Source organism: Sesamum indicum, linkage group LG1, assembly GCF_026168435.1.
Source record: "Sesamum indicum cultivar Baizhima isolate 11 linkage group LG1, ASM2616843v1, whole genome shotgun sequence".
Classification (NCBI taxonomy): Eukaryota; Viridiplantae; Streptophyta; class Magnoliopsida; order Lamiales; family Pedaliaceae; genus Sesamum; species Sesamum indicum.
This window is the reverse complement of record NC_142657.1, coordinates 13,912,865-13,928,897: the sequence shown is the minus strand read 5'-3', so window position 1 is coordinate 13,928,897 and position 16,033 is coordinate 13,912,865. Positions and strand designations below refer to the sequence as shown.

The following is a 16,033-nucleotide window of genomic DNA, read 5'->3' as shown; positions in this document are numbered from 1 at the left end:
CCGAAAAGCTCCCCACCTTTAGGTGGTTTTAATTTTTTTTAAAAAAAAAAAGGCTGATAGGCCTTAAACATGCATGGAGGTAGTCTTTTCAGACATGCCAAAGGAAGGCATTCCTTTCTTTCTACCTGCAAAGTTCCTTGGCTGCAAATCTTGGTATATTACCCTACTGTTATAAAAACCAATGTACTACTGATCTATTCAGATTGTCAAAAACTTTTGTAGTAGATACAACACTCATTCTTTCTGAACTTGAAAAGTGAAAAATGCCAATCTACTCCTCTTCCGAATCCGATGACTTTCCCGCATCTCCAAAAAGATTGTTTGGAAGTGAAAAGCCATTGCATGCACTTCTTGGAGGAGGGAAAGGTCAATACCCCTTTGCAGCTCCTCTTCTTGATCACTCTTCTTACACTGTATGATAATCATTGTATAGTTTTTTTAAGTACATATACAATTTTTATATTTTACACGTTCAGATTCTAGATTGTAGCTTTCTTGATTTGGTCCCAACGAAGTGATCAAGAAATCTTGCTAATGACTAACAGAATTGAGTTATGATCATAATGACATATATAAACATGCTTCTTGCAGCTGCTGACATACTGTTGTGGAGGAACAAGAACTTGTCAGCGGCAATACTGATTGGATCCACCATCATATGGTTGCTATTTGAAGTCCTGGAATATAATTTCGTCACTCTTCTGTGCCATGCTTCCATGATTCTGATGCTGGCCCTGTTGATCTGGTCTATTGGGGCAGACATGGTTGACTTGTAAGCATTACGACATTCTTAGAATCCCAACTCTGTATGCTGATATATTTCATGTCTAACAAACGAGTTTTTCTCTGTTCATATTCATGTCAACATAAAGGAATCGTCTTGATCCTCGGACAATCACAATTCCAGAATCCACCTTCCGGTGGCTGTTTGCTAAAGCCAACAGGATATTGTTAAGATTTTACGATGTTTCGTCTGGGAAAGATTTGAAGACCTTTATCCTGGTACTTAATGTGTACAACATCATCCTTTCACAAAAAGGGCATTTCCTTCATTAAACTGTCCTTCTTCCCTGATTCTTTCTTGGTTCAGGCGATCGCATTCCTCTCGATCCTGTCAGGAATTGGAGACTACTTCAGCTCCTTGAACCTGTTATACACTAGTACAAAGACTCTGCGTCCTTCATTTTCTGGTTTTTGTGATTTTATGTTCGAGACTAATTTTAGTGTTTTCTGTTGTCTGATCATTTGAAGGCTGTATCTGCTTGATGACTATACCGGCCTTGTATGAACGGTATCAGGGTCAGGTGGATTATCTTGCGAGCAGAGGAAACAGGGACATGAAGAAACTATACAAGAAAATTGACTCCAGGATCCTGAACAAGATTCCAAGAGGACCAGTTAAAGAAAAGAAGAGATTCTGAAGGAGGTTTGATCGGCATCAATCACTGACTCCCACATTTGAAGATGGTCCTGCCAGATTATAGAGCTTATGTTGGCTGTAGACATCGACTCAGGAATTGGGAACTCTTATTGTGGCCTAATTTATAAGTGCATGAATGTAAAACATGTCTGAAATCAAAGAAAGTTTCATGATTTTGTTGGATATTTACATAGGTTGATTTATGTTGAAGGAAATAAAAATTGGAAGTACGATGATCCATTCCTTTACTCAGGAGAGTAACCAAAGTCTAGCAAACACAGCAAAAGAACTGATTTTGATTCCTAAACACTTTAACAACAGTCAATAACCTTTTCGGAGTTCCCATCCTCAGCAAAGGTTGCAGGAACATATTTGAATTCTACCTAATTTCAGCTCCCAAAACCAAGCAAAATGAGCTTTGCTTCCTTCATTACAAATTCACGCCAAACGTTTAATGGGAGGAGACGGACCCGTGTCAGTCAGTGTTTCTATAAGTCTGGTTTACCATCTCTAACATGCTGCTAATCAAGGAGGATGGCAATGCCTGTAGAGACTGGATCGTTGCAAATGGATCTTGCGGAAGAGGTGTCTGAAAAATGCCCCAGGACATAGAAAAACTTCAGATCCTAACATGGGGGAAAGGGAATACGGAAATGTAATGAAACAAGAGCCAATTTCGTGACGATATCTCTCCAGGTTTTGTTTGGACAAGACTTCAGTGTGATTAGTTAAAAAAATATGATGATATCTTAAAATGAGAGGAAAAACCTGATTTGTCTCTGGCCCAATTCTTGGTACAATGGGAAAGCCTGATTCCCCTTGAAGGGAGTGACTAAAGTTGGAAAATCTTGAATATGTGGACGGCGCTACTGAATCAGAAGCTGGGCACAGGGCAGGAGCAACTGATTGAACTCCTGGTCCAAATGTTGGAGCTAAACCTGTTGCTGATAAATGCAATGCACTGAGATCAGACGGTGTGGATGGGAACATATTGGAACCTCTGCCAGAGAAAGGTATATCGTTTTCTCCTACTCCATGACCAATGCCCGTGTTGAGAATGGATCCTGATGCTCGCCTCAGAGGCATCTCGTGCGAACTCAGAGGCCAAACCTCTTGCTATGGACAAAACATAAAACATTAATATCATAGGACTTTAAGAAAACCAAAAGGAAATGTGGTTTGAATGAGTGAGGAAGAAGTATCCACGTCATCAGGGAAGTTATCTTTGATTATTAGATAAAGTACATTGACGCCCTTTGAAGTAGGTCAAATTACACAAATACTTTCTGTCTTTTGTAAAATTACAACTACATACTCTAAGGGGTGTTACTTGTTAGTATTAATATTTTTCAAGGGGTATTTGTGTAAACTTTGCATTTGAACAGAGAATTGGTTATAATTACAAATATAACCTTAGAGGTGTAGCTGTACTTTCACAAAAAACAGATAGCGTTAGTGAATTTCGTTCTAACCTCACGACCCAATGGGTGTCAATATAATTTATCCTTGATTATTTTCAATTGGTTCCAAATCTACTCAAGCAAGTATGTTAAGTGCTATAATTATGCATTTGAAGTACAGAACTTTCAAGTTATATGTTCTTAATCATTGAGAAATAAAATATACCAATATATATATATGAACACACACACACATAAATATATATAGAGTCAGAAGTACCAAGGAACACCATTAACAAATTCTTGCAGGTTCACATCATAAGAGTCAGAATATTAACTGCTAAAAACCCCATACATCATGGAACTTTCCAGGTTCTGAATCTTTCATTACAAAATAAAACACCAAAATAAGAAACGTACTTTTGCACCATAAGAACAAAAAATATACTGAATTAAATACGAGAGAAATGTAGATAACCTGAAGAGTCACATTTGAGAGGTGATGGGGATTGAAAGAAGTTGGTGGAAGGATTGAGTTGCTGGTAGATTCTTGGTGCAGGGGATGCGTGGAGCTAGGATGAAGAATCGATGATGGAATGACGCAAGGTGAAATAGTAGTGGGTGCAGGCGTCAAGAAAGGAATGGGACTATATGGAACCTGGAATCCCATTCCAATCCCGGCTTTCTCCAGCCTCCCGGGAGCAGACGAAGATGGCCTTTGAATACTGCTGTGAAACTGACCTGCAGCTGGCATATGTGCAATATGGGATGGATGGAATCCCATGGACAATACCTAATGCATATTTTTTCATATGACTGAATCGTTAAGCAGAGATGCATGGAAGAGTAGAGAATTAAGGTGAGGAAAGAAAGAAGAAAAGAGAGTAGTGTTACTTGAAATTGAGATTGTAGAGATTTGATGTGCCTAATAGCCTGATCCAGAAGAGATGCTTGATCCGACTGCAATGCATCAAAGTATAATAATATTTTGGTTGGTAATCGGAGTAGCCACGTCCTTATGCATGTGAAAGAAAAGAAAGCAGACTATATATGATATGAGCCCACACCACTACTTCACTAGATGGAGTTAAAGATGATATTCATGCTTGCAGATTAAGACAGTTGTTCTGTAGTTGGCCCTGTCAAGTCAATTACGTACGTAGTACGTAGAGTGTACGTAGTGTTGTCCATTTTCTAAACTGCATGCATGCAAGAGGCCAAACCAGCCTGTCACTTATATATGTCTTGTCTATATAAGAAACAAACATGGATCTTAATTTCTTCTTCTTGTTGTTGTACTAGTCTTACGATGAAGCAGCTCCTCCTCGCCCAGCCCAGACTGTAGCTAGGTGTCTCAATGTAAGTCTTGTGCCCTTTTTACTTTCTTGTACGTACCTTGCTATATATATGCTATTAATTAATCTCATCTTCTGTTTAAATGAATTTAGTGTTTCCATTTTCATTATAGCTAGATTTTTGCATTTTCTATTTTCAGTTTCTTGAATGGAATACGCTGTCTACATGTACATCTCGTGTATAACATAAGTTATATTGACATCTACAAGTTACGTAATCGAACAATCCCATGTAAAGATAACATATAAAGATTCTAATTTTTCAAATCAAACATAATTGTGCAAAATATTTTTTTAGTCCCATAAAAACAAGGGTAGGATTTTTTTTGGTACTACAACTATCGTACGTGACGCTTTTAGTCCCATAAAACTCATATCACGTTTTTTTAGTCTCAAAATTGTGATTTTGGGCCTTTTCAGTCCCAAAATTGCAATGTTTTTTTAGTCTCAAACAATGCCTTTTTAGTCCTAAAATCACAACATATGTGACTTTTTGGACTAAAATCTAATAAGGGTAGGCTTTCCACTCGCTTAGCTCGCCACTGGCGTGGATCGGCGTATCTGGTTCGGCTAGGGCGCTTGAGAGCGAAAACACTTCCCCAGTTTAGATCGATTTTTCGTTAGTTAAGCCCTGCTGGCTGTGAAAACATCACCCACGCAATGTAACGAACATGGGCAATAAAGGAAGTATCGATAGTAGCATCAGAAACATCGATGGTTTCATTACTGAGGTAGACCAAATCTATCGCTTCTGGTCGTTACCTGATTATGAGTTTTATGAAACTAAAAGCGACACCAACCAAAGTTGTGATACCAAAACAAATTTTATACTTATAGGACTAAAAGCATTTTGCCCAACATAGTTTTATGTTGTATATAATTTCCCTAAATACATCCATAAATATCATAAATTTCTTGTACAAAGACTAGACTGTAAACTTGAATTACACGATAAATATGTATATTTGATATATAATTAATGTACAATATACAAAAAGAAAAATTATCACACTTGATTATAATTGATCGAGTTGAACTAAATCTGATTTAAATAAAAAAAAAAAAATTCATCAAACATATATATATTGAATCCCCTAAAAGCCAAAAAGACAGTAGCAGTAGACTAGTAGTAGTAGTAGTAGTACCTTGGAGGCAGTGGTGGGCAACAGCTCCTTAAGACTAGTCAATTTTTCCCTCATCCGATCCCTGCGCCTCTGTCCAACTCATAATTACTTACCAGTTAATATTGTTAACTTGAGAGTAGTAAACAAAAAATAAAGACCAACTCCACCAAAAACAGGTCATAAAATTAGCATCTTTATGATTTCACCTCTATATTATTTACCAGTTATATTCATTAATAGCATCAAAATTAATTCAAATTATATTAATAAATGTCATTATAAGCTAATTATTATAATAACCCTTTACGATGTATATTTAATTAATTAGCAATCCCTAGTTAAGACAAAAATTAATTTTGGGTTGGAAGTTATTAATTACATACACATGTTGGTGTCTGAAATATAATTTCATAATCAAATAGCTAAATATACAAGAGATATTGAAACCCTGCTGAAGATCATTAATCTTGAACCCTAATCTTAATTATAGCTCTCATTGGGTACTAATAAGAGAGCAAAGTATAACAAAAAAAAAATAAAATAAAAGGGTTGAACCCAAGTAATTAATTAATTAAATGACTTCATGGATTACGTATATGGAGTAGTAATTAAATATTTCTTGAATTTAAATATATATAGATATATATATGGTGAGGTAGGTAGGTCACTCACCCTCTCACAAGATACATGTACTTGAGCGGAACGGCTAGTTTTACAATGCTTCCTCATCTTCCATTCTCTCCCTTCATCATCATATTTTCCCTATACATTACAAAATCAAATCACATGAACAAATTATTAATATTTGGCTAACATATACATAATTCGAGAAATTGAAATATTAGATATTTTCCCTAATTTTCCTTGTTAATTATTTGGGTAATTAAACATTAATATTAAAAGACTCACATCACGATCACGATCACGATCACCATCGCATTCCATTCGAAGACGCTTTGTGGATGAGGCATCCAACTTGTTTTTGGATTCTCCCAGCTGCTCATCAGGATCCCTTAATATGGGATGGAGCTCCACATTTGACACAAACTTGATCAAATCTTGGGGTATCTCACCACCACTAGATTTTGCATTTTTTGAAACAACTTGATTACAATAATTAGCCTCATCGTGACTTGAGTTTCGCCCACTCATCGTAATTCTCTTGTACCACAACTACTTAGATACTTGTAAAAAAAATAATTAATAATATGGAAAATAGAGAGAGAAAATAGTAGGGGAGAAGGCAAGGAAGCAGATAACGTGCATGAACATTGAATTTCTAGTCTGATATTTATATAGAATGTGTGTGCAAGGGAATTAATTGTATAAGTACCCATTACTTGAAATGTTTATACCAAAAAAATAAAACATTATGCGCAGGTCTATTTCAAGTGGGATTTTTACTACTATTATTAATTTACTTTTGAAAAACTTGTGCATATAAAGGCGTACTTGTCAGGTTGTGTGGTTTATTCTTGGTTTTGGTAGGCAATGATATGATGCCTGTTCACAGTTCACCCAATTAAATCAATAATTACAGAATAAATATAATAGGCTTATAATTTATGTGATTGGTCGTTTTTTTTAATTATTTATTAATCATACTTTAAGTTTATTACACTTATAATGTAATGATTCGGGCTCGACCAAATCTCACCTAGAATTTTCCACCTTACTATATATCCAAGGTACGTGTAAGATTTGTGTAGAAATCGTCTGGAAGTTGCCAAGAATATCTTCATACATAAGAAACCATGCATTTCTCCACATAAATAACAGCCGAGAGAGAGAAGGACAACGAATAAAATCGATAGTTGAAGTGCGAGGCCAGAAAAATTAAAAAAAATAACCCTATCCTATATATTTCAAGAAATTAATCAACAATTATAAATATGTATATATATATATATTATTTTTGTATAAGTCTTGCATTTTTATTTTCAATTTTTTCACGCAAAGAGAAAACGATTTTGTTCCTATGATTTCCTTCTATATATAATAATAATAATAATAATATGTTTACGTTTTTAGAAAAGAAATAATTTATTCTCTATATATCTGATGGCTTTTGGCAATCAAATCTAATGGCGTTTTTCGATCCATAGTAAAGTATTATTAGCTACAACATTAACGATTATGACTAAAATTCATGCTAAATAACTATTATTATTTATGGTTAAATAAAATTGAAATAAAAAATTAAATTTTTCACCGTGAAAAAATTAGTTGTCACGGCTAAGAGCCATGGTAAAAATATTTATCATAATTTTTAGCTCTGACAAATGTTTTAGTTACCCTCGCAAAAATCACATTCAAAAATCGTTACATGGCCATCAATAATTATATACTACGACTATTTATTATTATTAACGATATTTAAATGTTGTAATTATTTTAGTGTATAAACCACATTAGAAAATTTACGATACATCGACTCTATTTGTACTAACACGAAACTTTAAAATTTAGTCCAAAATTTAGTATATATAATTTTATTATGATTAGAATATTTCACCATATTATAAATAATATTTTAACCCCTGAAATAATAATTTTTAAAAATGGTGGTACATTTGTTTGAATGTTGAGACATAGTATTACACATGTCAGGAGGGTGAGGCATGTGCTTGATTGTTTGATTGTCGACGTGTCGAATAATGAAGAACAAATGTTGAGTCATCCCACATTCTGTTATCAGTCTGCTCTCTCTATTTTGTTAGTTTCTCAGAATGAGTAGTAATTTTAATTCATTGTCAGGATTTAAATTCTTTCCACCACTCTACTCTTTGGCCCTCCGTAGTTGATAAAGGGTGCTGCTGCTCATTTTCATCAGGATTCTTATTCCATTTCTTTCTATATATTTCTCTGTGTTAATTATATCTACCTAATATACTTTCGCTATATAATTTCTACGTGCATATAATAAATAATTTTTATATTTATAATATGTTATGAATAAAAATAAAATATATAAACCAATAAATTATATTTTAAACGTATTACAATTAATTTTTAAAATTATCTAATTAAGGGTGTAATTATCATATTTAAAAATTAATACGACAATGTGATTTAAAACATTTAAAACAAAATTCTTCAACGCTTACTGACGGTAGTGTAAATAACACCATCGTATTAATTTTTAAATAAAATCATTATATTTCCACTTAGATAATTTTTAAGGATAAATTATATTTCGTCATTTTTAATTGTATCTGTTTTTACACTTTATCCTTTAAATTTTTTTTTAATGTCGACTTACCATCTCAACTTTGCAAAATTTAATTGACAGAAAAAAATTTAGACTCCAAAATATAAAAACAATCATAACTTGGATGCAATATGTAATCAACCCATTTTAAAAACTAATCATAACTATTTTTCTTCCCACAAAAGTAACTCAAAAAAATACAAGAAACAAAATTAATTTATTGATTAATGTATGATTTGAAAAAGTTGAATAAGTTAGTTATGTTATTAATTTAAGGATATTTTTTACTTCACAAAAAAATAATTCAGCGGTATCATCAACCTCAATTTGTAAGTATGGAAGCTCTTTTCTTTTTATATTAATTAGTTGTTATATATTGCACGCAGTTCCTACATACATATAATAAATAATTTTTTAAACTTTAAAATATATGATAAATAAAAATAAAAATATATTATATTGACCATAAAATTAAAGTTTGTGATCATCAAATTAAAGTTTAATTGACCATTAAAAGAAAAAAAAGAAAATATTGTTGCATATATGGTATTCTATATTATGGATTGGGTTCAAGTCCTGCGAATATAATTACATGCTTACTTATATAATGGATTTTTTTTAATTAAACGTATTTATTTATTTGAAATTTCGATATAATTTAATTAAAGGTATTGAATAATTTAATGATAAACTATTATGAAAAAAAGATGTATATATATATATATATATATTGATGAGTTGAGGTTTGGAAATCGAGTTATCATTATAAATAAAGATGAATTTATAGTAGAGTTTAATTGATAATAGTTCTAAAACATTAATATATGGTAGCAAATGTTTTGAAATTTCCTATCAATATATAGTAAAACAAGAAATAATTAATATAGTGTAATAAATTAAAATAAATGGGATAGAAAATTCATACGTACACGAAAACTTCCTCGGTGGGCCGCCACCCATTTGAGTGCTATTCATACATACACATCTCTGCTGCGCCATCGTAGAAAAATTTAAATGGCGACGGCGGCGATGGGTCGGAGGGACTCGGTGTGAGCAACAAGGAGGAAATGATGGGGAGAGACAAGGTGGTGATGGGTGGACGTGGAAGATGTAAATGGCTACAACTGCGCCCCCTCACTCCCACTATACACTTGTCATCACCGCTTCCCAAAACTACAGGGCCCTTTGATTTGAAGGTTGTCCGCATCCAGACTTAAACCCAAATTCCGACCCAAACCCAATATTTGTAAAGTTACGCCCACAACATTGTCAGCTAATCCAATTGCTTCTCCTCCTAAGTTACTACACCACATCCACTAAGGAATGTTCAAACCAATCATGTGCTACTGCAGTAGAGGTAATAGGTAAATTTAATTATATCATAAGCTGCTCATTTCTTTTACGGGAAAAACGCAGACAACCCTTTGTAATACTGCAAATTATCAAAATATTTTCGTATTAAAAAAAAATAGCAATTTATTTATTTTTATTTTTTAAAATATAATATTTGATCCCATCTATTTTTTAAAATGAAGCAATTTACTTTTCTTTCTAAAGAAGTAAACGGCTTTATTTTAAACAATACAAAAAGACAAACTGTTATAATTTTTTGTAAAAAGATATTTTGCTCATTTGCAATTAATATTCTTTCTTTTATAATTTTGGTGGTACTAAAAAAATTCTGTATAAATGAATTATACCATCATTGATTTGTTCCTTGTTTGGAAACCAATTATGTGGAATTATCAACTTTACTAAAATTAGATTTGAAAACATATTAATTAAAGTAGTAGTAATAAATGTTGAAAGAATGATTTATTAGTTTTTGGGGTTGGTTGGTAAACATAAATTAGCGGCTAAAGCTGTAAGCCATCCCTATAGTGGCCCATGAGGTACCACCTCCTCCTCCTCTGCTTTGTAATAAAGTCCGAGTGACATGACATTCCACGACATGCACAATCACATGCCCCACCCAATTTCTCGTTTTCTAAAATCCCCATCTCCCCATACTTTATTGTTGCTTTAGACACAGAAATTAAAATTATCCATCAAATGTAATTTTTTTTCCACATCGGAATTAAGTTCTAATCATATGCAGAAAGTATCCAAATTTCTCTGCTAGTTTTATGAAGTGACTGCTTATGATATTTGCTATACATTATAATTATATTTTTACTTAATATATATTATTATTTCAAGTTATTTGATGACGACAAGTAAGTACTATTTATGTATCTAATTAGTACGTCTAATTGTAATAATAATAATTAAAAAAAAGTATCATCTTAATTGGTATACGGATTAAAGTTGAACACACATCATGTCTTTCACTATTATTTTACGTATAATTATTGGTTAAAAAAATTACAATCCAATGAACTTTACTAAAACATTTGCTTACAATTTTCATATTATTGATGATTAATTAAGAGGCATGTGTTGGAATCATGGTATTAGTCGAGATTATTAACATAATCTTGAATTATGTATTATGTTATCACTCAACGGTCCAGCACTTTAAAGACATCCTAGACTGTCAATCTGCACTTTCCTTTCAATTTGGTCTGTATTTTTGCTTTCTGGCTCTTATCAAAGAGACATAATTAGAAGATTAGTTTAAATTTAATCCAAACTTTGTGCAAATTGTCATGCTCCAACTTTTGGGTCTCAATTTAGAGATAATTATAATGTTTTAGACTTTAATAATAAACAAATCATTGTTCTTTTTAAAATCGTAAACTATGAAAAATACGTATATATTCTCGTCGTATTTAGTGGTGTTGGTCAAACAAAATATTTAAATGTGAAACACAAAGTAATTTTTTTTTCTTTTTTACATAAAATAATGTATACATATAGTGAAAAAATAAATAGTCACTGGTAAAATTAAATATTGTTTACTTGGTTGGGTTCTGAACTTTCTATAGTTTAATTGCTGTATATTGTTGGTATTAATGAATAATAAAGGCACTTCTTGGTTTGTTAAACAAAAGCCTAATGGCATGGCATGGGAACCAAAATGCCCAACTTTCTAAACCAAAATGTCATGGGAACTTCCCTTTATGCAAAATCACAAATCACATCCTACATATCTAAATTAAATTCAATTATATCAAGATGCTTGTGGTTCTAGTAAAATTATAAATATATCTTTTGAGTCTTGTGATTGTAATTTATATTGATAATTTTACATATAAAAAATTATATGAATGATTTTTAAAATAAATTACATTAACACCCCATCAAGAAACATATTTATGATTTTTTGTAAAAAATAAAATATTTGTATAATTAAACTGTATAATGCGTGGACATTTTGAAAAATTATTCGATATAGTATCGAATACGAACACGGTTCAGATATGTATTGGACGTGGCATTCGTGTGTTTAAAAATATAAAACAAAAACAAGGATATTGCGTCGGACATACCAGATATGGCTTGGACATATTTGGGATGTCTATAAGAAAAACAAAAGGGAAAAAAAATAATTCACCCATCTCAGCCTAAAAAAATTGAGATGAAAGTATTAAAAATTCAAGAGATGAGAATGATGATTCAACTAATTAGAATGATTTACAAATTTTTAATTTCATATTTTTTAAAATGAACTTGTTGTATATTTTTTAAGCTACATTTGATTAAAAAATTAGATATAAGACGTGCTTATATTTTATCTTGATATTTTTTATATTGCATATATTAATTTCATAAAAAATTAAGAACATATATAATTAAAAAATATATTATATATAATCATATTAATACCGTATCGTGTCTTAAATTTTAATGATTTTTTGTATGGTTGTGTATGTGTCCATGTATCATAAATTAAACTTAACCTTTGTTTGATTTATAAAAAATGGAAAGAAGAAACGCCCATTCCCGTTCCCATTCGTATCCCCATTCCCTTTCGTATTCCCAATTCCACCATAACAGATAGAGAAATCTACTACAAACAGTAGAGAGTTGTTTATTTCACCAAGAGAGCTGGAGTTGGAGGCAGAGGCAGTAGAGCTTCTTTTTCGTTTTTTCCACTGTTGTTTCCTCTTTCCTAAAAACTAATCTATTTTCCCAAGGTTCCTTTCGGGCTTTTGCCCTTTGCTGAGCTGAACACAACAACTTTACCTTTTCCCCAGAACGACTTTCTTCTCTTTTTTGCTCTTCTCCATACTCCCATCCCCACTGTCAAACCTTTCACACTCTCACTCACTCTGTGAGCCACAATTCAATCTCTAAGCTTCTTTCTTTTTCCTACCTACTGCACAAAGGTAAGTTCTAAAGAACCCATCTTCTTTTCTTGGAGATGGTAGCTTTTCTTGCTTTCTTGGTTTTAATCTTGTGTAGTTGTTGTGGTGTTGTTTTTGTGAGTTCTTTGAACGATGAAGGTGCAGCTCTGCTGTCATTCAAGCAGTCCATTAAGGAAGACCCTGAGGGGTCACTTACTAATTGGAACTACTCTGATGAAACCCCTTGTTCATGGAATGGCATTACATGCAAGGACCAAAGAGTTGTCTCTGTTAGCATACCTAAGAAGAAACTCTCTGGGTTTCTTTCTTCCTCTCTTGGATCTCTCTCTGAGCTTAGGCATGTGAATTTAAGGAACAACAAGTTGTTTGGAGGGTTGCCCTCCGAGCTTTTCAAGCCTCAGGGGCTCCAAAGTTTGGTGCTTTATGGAAATTTCTTTTCTGGGACTTTGCCATTTGAGGTTGGCAATCTTCAATACCTTCAGACTTTAGATTTATCACAGAATTTCTTTAATGGGTCATTGCCTGCATCACTGCTTCAGTGCAAAAGGTTGAGGAATCTTGAGCTTAGTCATAATAATTTTAGTGGTTCTTTGCCTAATGGTTTTGGGAAAAACTTGGTTTTGTTGGAAAAGCTTGATCTTTCATTCAATGTCTTTGGTGGTCCTATTCCTGGTGACTTGGGTTATCTCTCTAATTTGCAAGGGACTGTTGACTTATCTCATAATATGTTTAATGGCTCAATTCCAGCCAGTCTTGGTAATCTTCCTGAGAAAGTTTACATTGATCTCACTTATAACAGATTAAGCGGTCCAATTCCACAAAGTGGTGCTCTAATTAATAGAGGGCCGACCGCCTTTATTGGCAACCCGGGCCTTTGTGGTCCTCCATTGAAGAATCTGTGTTCTTCTGATAGCGAGGCAAGTTCACCTTCCTCATTCCCTTACTTACCTAGTAACTACCCACCCCAAGGTGGAGGAAAGGTTGGTGGTAGACGGGGGCTGAGTAAAGGCACTGTGGTTGCTATTATTGTGGGTGATGTAATTGGTATTTGTGTTATTGGCTTGTTATTCTCGTATTGTTACTCGAGGATTTGCCGTTGTGGCAAGAGGAAGGATGAAAATGGTTATGGTTTCGAGAAGGGAGGTAAAGGAAGGAAGGAATGTCTATGCTTCAGGAAGGATGAGTCGGAGACTTTATCTGAAAATGTAGAGCAGTATGATCTAGTGCCGTTGGACGCACAGGTGGCATTTGATCTTGATGAGCTCCTGAAGGCATCTGCTTTTGTCCTTGGTAAGAGTGGAATTGGAATTGTGTACAAAGTGGTGCTTGAGGATGGGCTTACCTTGGCTGTCCGAAGACTGGGCGAAGGAGGTTCACAAAGGTTTAAAGAATTCCAGACTGAAGTTGAAGCTATTGGAAAGCTGAGACACCCAAACATTGTCACTCTCAAAGCTTATTATTGGTCAGTAGATGAGAAGCTGCTAATATATGATTTCATACCAAATGGGAATCTTGGTACTGCAATCCATGGTTAGTTTGAAAAAACCCTACCCAGTTTATCATGTTTCTATTGTGATTTTGATGACTTTTTTGTTTACTTAATGGAACCTGAATTTGTATATTGTGCTAATGTCCTCAGGCAAGCCTGGACTGGTAGCTTTTACGCCTCTTTCATGGTCTGTGCGATTGAAAATAATGAAAGGAGTCGCAAAAGGCCTGGTTTATCTGCACGAGTACAGTCCCAAGAAATATGTTCATGGAGATCTAAAGCCATCAAATATATTACTTGGACACAATATGGAGCCGAAAATCTCTGATTTTGGCCTCGGCCGCCTAGCTAATATAGCAGGTGGATCCCCAACCTTGCAATCCAGTCGAATGGTCTCTGAAAAGCCCCAGCGAGGGCCACAGAGCAGTTCAGCTTCAGATGCAGCAACAGTTGCTTCCGTCTCTTCCTTCAGCTCCTACTATCACGCTCCTGAGTCGCTGAAAGTAGTGAAACCATCACAAAAGTGGGATATCTACTCATACGGAGTGATTTTATTGGAGATGATTACTGGAAGATCACCATTAGTCCAAGTTGGTAACTCAGAAATGGATCTTGTCCAATGGATGCAACTATGCATTGAAGAGAAGAAACCCGTGTCCGACGTATTAGACCCAAACTTAGCTCAAGATGCCGATAAAGAAGAAGAGATGATCGCCGTTCTGAAGATTGCAATGGCATGCACGAACATCAGCCCCGAAAAAAGACCTTCGATGAGGCATGTCTCCGACGCACTGGAAAGACTGCCACTCCCCTCTGACTGATCTGGTCCAAGGATTCACTTCTTTATTTACCACATAGAAGTTGTCATTTGAAGTGGAAAAACTTGAAAATACGAGGAATGATTGGCATTATTGTAAAATGGGCATATGAAGGAGGGCATAATCGCACCCGTGTTCACGAGAAGTTTGAGTTATGTCTGAAATCTCCTTTTGTGATGGCCAGAACAGCCTAGATTGTGGTTTAAGAGCATGGTGTTATAGGTTGTGACTGTGTTGTGTTAGCTCACGTCTGTATATGCACGAGAATGCTTATTCACTTGTCTTCTTCTTGTTCTTATTGGTACATCTTCTTGTTTGGTGGTTGTTCCGTTGATGAGTTTGTCCTGTGTGTTTGTTCTTGTTCAACTTTTGCTCATTTGGCATGTGAACAATCCAATCTATGGATTTTGCCGGTGTCGGTGGCAGTGACAAGTCTTGCTCTCCTCCTCTAAGCTTTTCTAAGTGGACCTTTGCCCTCATCCCTATTTATTAAAATTGAGCGTAAAAATTAACAAACACTCACAATTAAGCCATCTCAGCTGTGGAATCTGTATTATTTATACTGATGTGACGTAATTTACAAATTGGGTGATAAGAAAAATTTTGACTTTATCTACAGGGCTGGCTGGTGAAAGATCAAATAGATGCATGTTTTTAGACTAGTCATGAGCTCACACTTATTTCTTCAAGTCAGCAAACATTCAAAGAAGAATGGGTGAAGTTGCAAAGTTCTAACAAGAATTTAATGCATTGCCCTTTAGGGATATGGTCTAATTTAATGCTAAAGATTCTTGAATTCATTGCTTTGAATTTTATTTTTACAGAGTGTTTTGGGCATTATTGGGTTAATTAATTTAGGGATAATCATGCTCTCCTTCTCTAAGGTTTGGAGTAATTACACATAAATCGTTTGTAATGTGGAAAATTACATCTACACATTTAAGATTTGTTTCTATCTAACAAATA

At 34.0% G+C, this 16,033-nt stretch overlaps 3 protein-coding genes across 5 annotated transcripts; 2 read left to right on the top strand and 1 right to left on the bottom strand.

Annotated features, from left to right (window-relative positions):
• Nucleotides 1-211: 211 nt before the first annotated feature.
• On the top strand, nt 212-1,421 carry LOC105162079 (reticulon-like protein B9). Its single transcript, XM_020692161.2, has 5 exons — nt 212-366; nt 592-772; nt 873-1,002; nt 1,091-1,160; nt 1,252-1,421. Exons 1-5 carry the CDS (start codon nt 264-266, stop codon nt 1,419-1,421), a joined length of 654 nt encoding a protein of 217 aa, XP_020547820.1. The 5' UTR covers nt 212-263.
• A 149-nt stretch (nt 1,422-1,570) lies between these two features.
• LOC105160561 (uncharacterized) lies at nt 1,571-9,853 on the bottom strand. 3 transcript variants are annotated; one of them, XM_011078005.3, is made up of 8 exons: nt 9,440-9,853; nt 6,209-6,483; nt 5,972-6,061; nt 5,321-5,389; nt 3,715-3,780; nt 3,299-3,613; nt 2,189-2,536; nt 1,571-2,009 (listed from the first exon to the last, which is right to left on the bottom strand). In XM_011078005.3, the coding sequence occupies exons 2-8, from the start codon at nt 6,449-6,451 to the stop codon at nt 1,896-1,898; spliced, it is 1,245 nt and encodes a 414-aa protein (XP_011076307.1). In that variant the 5' UTR covers nt 6,452-6,483; nt 9,440-9,853; the 3' UTR covers nt 1,571-1,895. The 3 variants fall into 3 exon arrangements, with proteins under 3 accessions (XP_011076307.1, XP_088741595.1, XP_088741590.1); XM_088885469.1 differs by having other exon boundaries at nt 6,209-6,472; XM_088885464.1 differs by having other exon boundaries at nt 6,209-9,853.
• A 2,533-nt stretch (nt 9,854-12,386) lies between these two features.
• Nucleotides 12,387-15,401, top strand: LOC105160552 (receptor protein kinase-like protein ZAR1). The gene is made up of 2 exons (XM_011077984.3): nt 12,387-14,290; nt 14,400-15,401. The coding sequence occupies exons 1-2, from the start codon at nt 12,817-12,819 to the stop codon at nt 15,068-15,070; spliced, it is 2,145 nt and encodes a 714-aa protein (XP_011076286.1). The 5' UTR covers nt 12,387-12,816; the 3' UTR covers nt 15,071-15,401.
• The last annotated feature ends 632 nt before the right edge of the window (nt 15,402-16,033 follow it).

What these genes read in the sequence shown, in the direction of transcription:
- LOC105162079 (XM_020692161.2), top strand. Translation starts at nt 264, where the DNA reads ATGCCAATCTACTCCTCTTCCGAATCCGATGACTTTCCCGCATCTCCA. An exon ending in ACTTCTTGGAGGAGGGAAAG is followed by an intron (nt 367 to 591) that starts GTCAATACCCCT and finishes TGCTTCTTGCAG; the next exon opens with CTGCTGACATACTGTTGTGG. An exon ending in GGGGCAGACATGGTTGACTT is followed by an intron (nt 773 to 872) that starts GTAAGCATTACG and finishes GTCAACATAAAG; the next exon opens with GAATCGTCTTGATCCTCGGA.
- LOC105160561 (XM_088885464.1), bottom strand. Translation starts at nt 6,451, where the DNA reads ATGAGTGGGCGAAACTCAAGTCACGATGAGGCTAATTATTGTAATCAA. An exon ending in ATCGTGATCGTGATCGTGAT is followed by an intron (nt 6,062 to 6,208) that starts GTGAGTCTTTTA and finishes TGTAATGTATAG; the next exon opens with GGAAAATATGATGATGAAGG. An exon ending in CTCTACAATCTCAATTTCAA is followed by an intron (nt 3,614 to 3,714) that starts GTAACACTACTC and finishes AATATGCATTAG; the next exon opens with GTATTGTCCATGGGATTCCA.
- LOC105160552 (XM_011077984.3), top strand. Translation starts at nt 12,817, where the DNA reads ATGGTAGCTTTTCTTGCTTTCTTGGTTTTAATCTTGTGTAGTTGTTGT. An exon ending in TCTTGGTACTGCAATCCATG is followed by an intron (nt 14,291 to 14,399) that starts GTTAGTTTGAAA and finishes TAATGTCCTCAG; the next exon opens with GCAAGCCTGGACTGGTAGCT.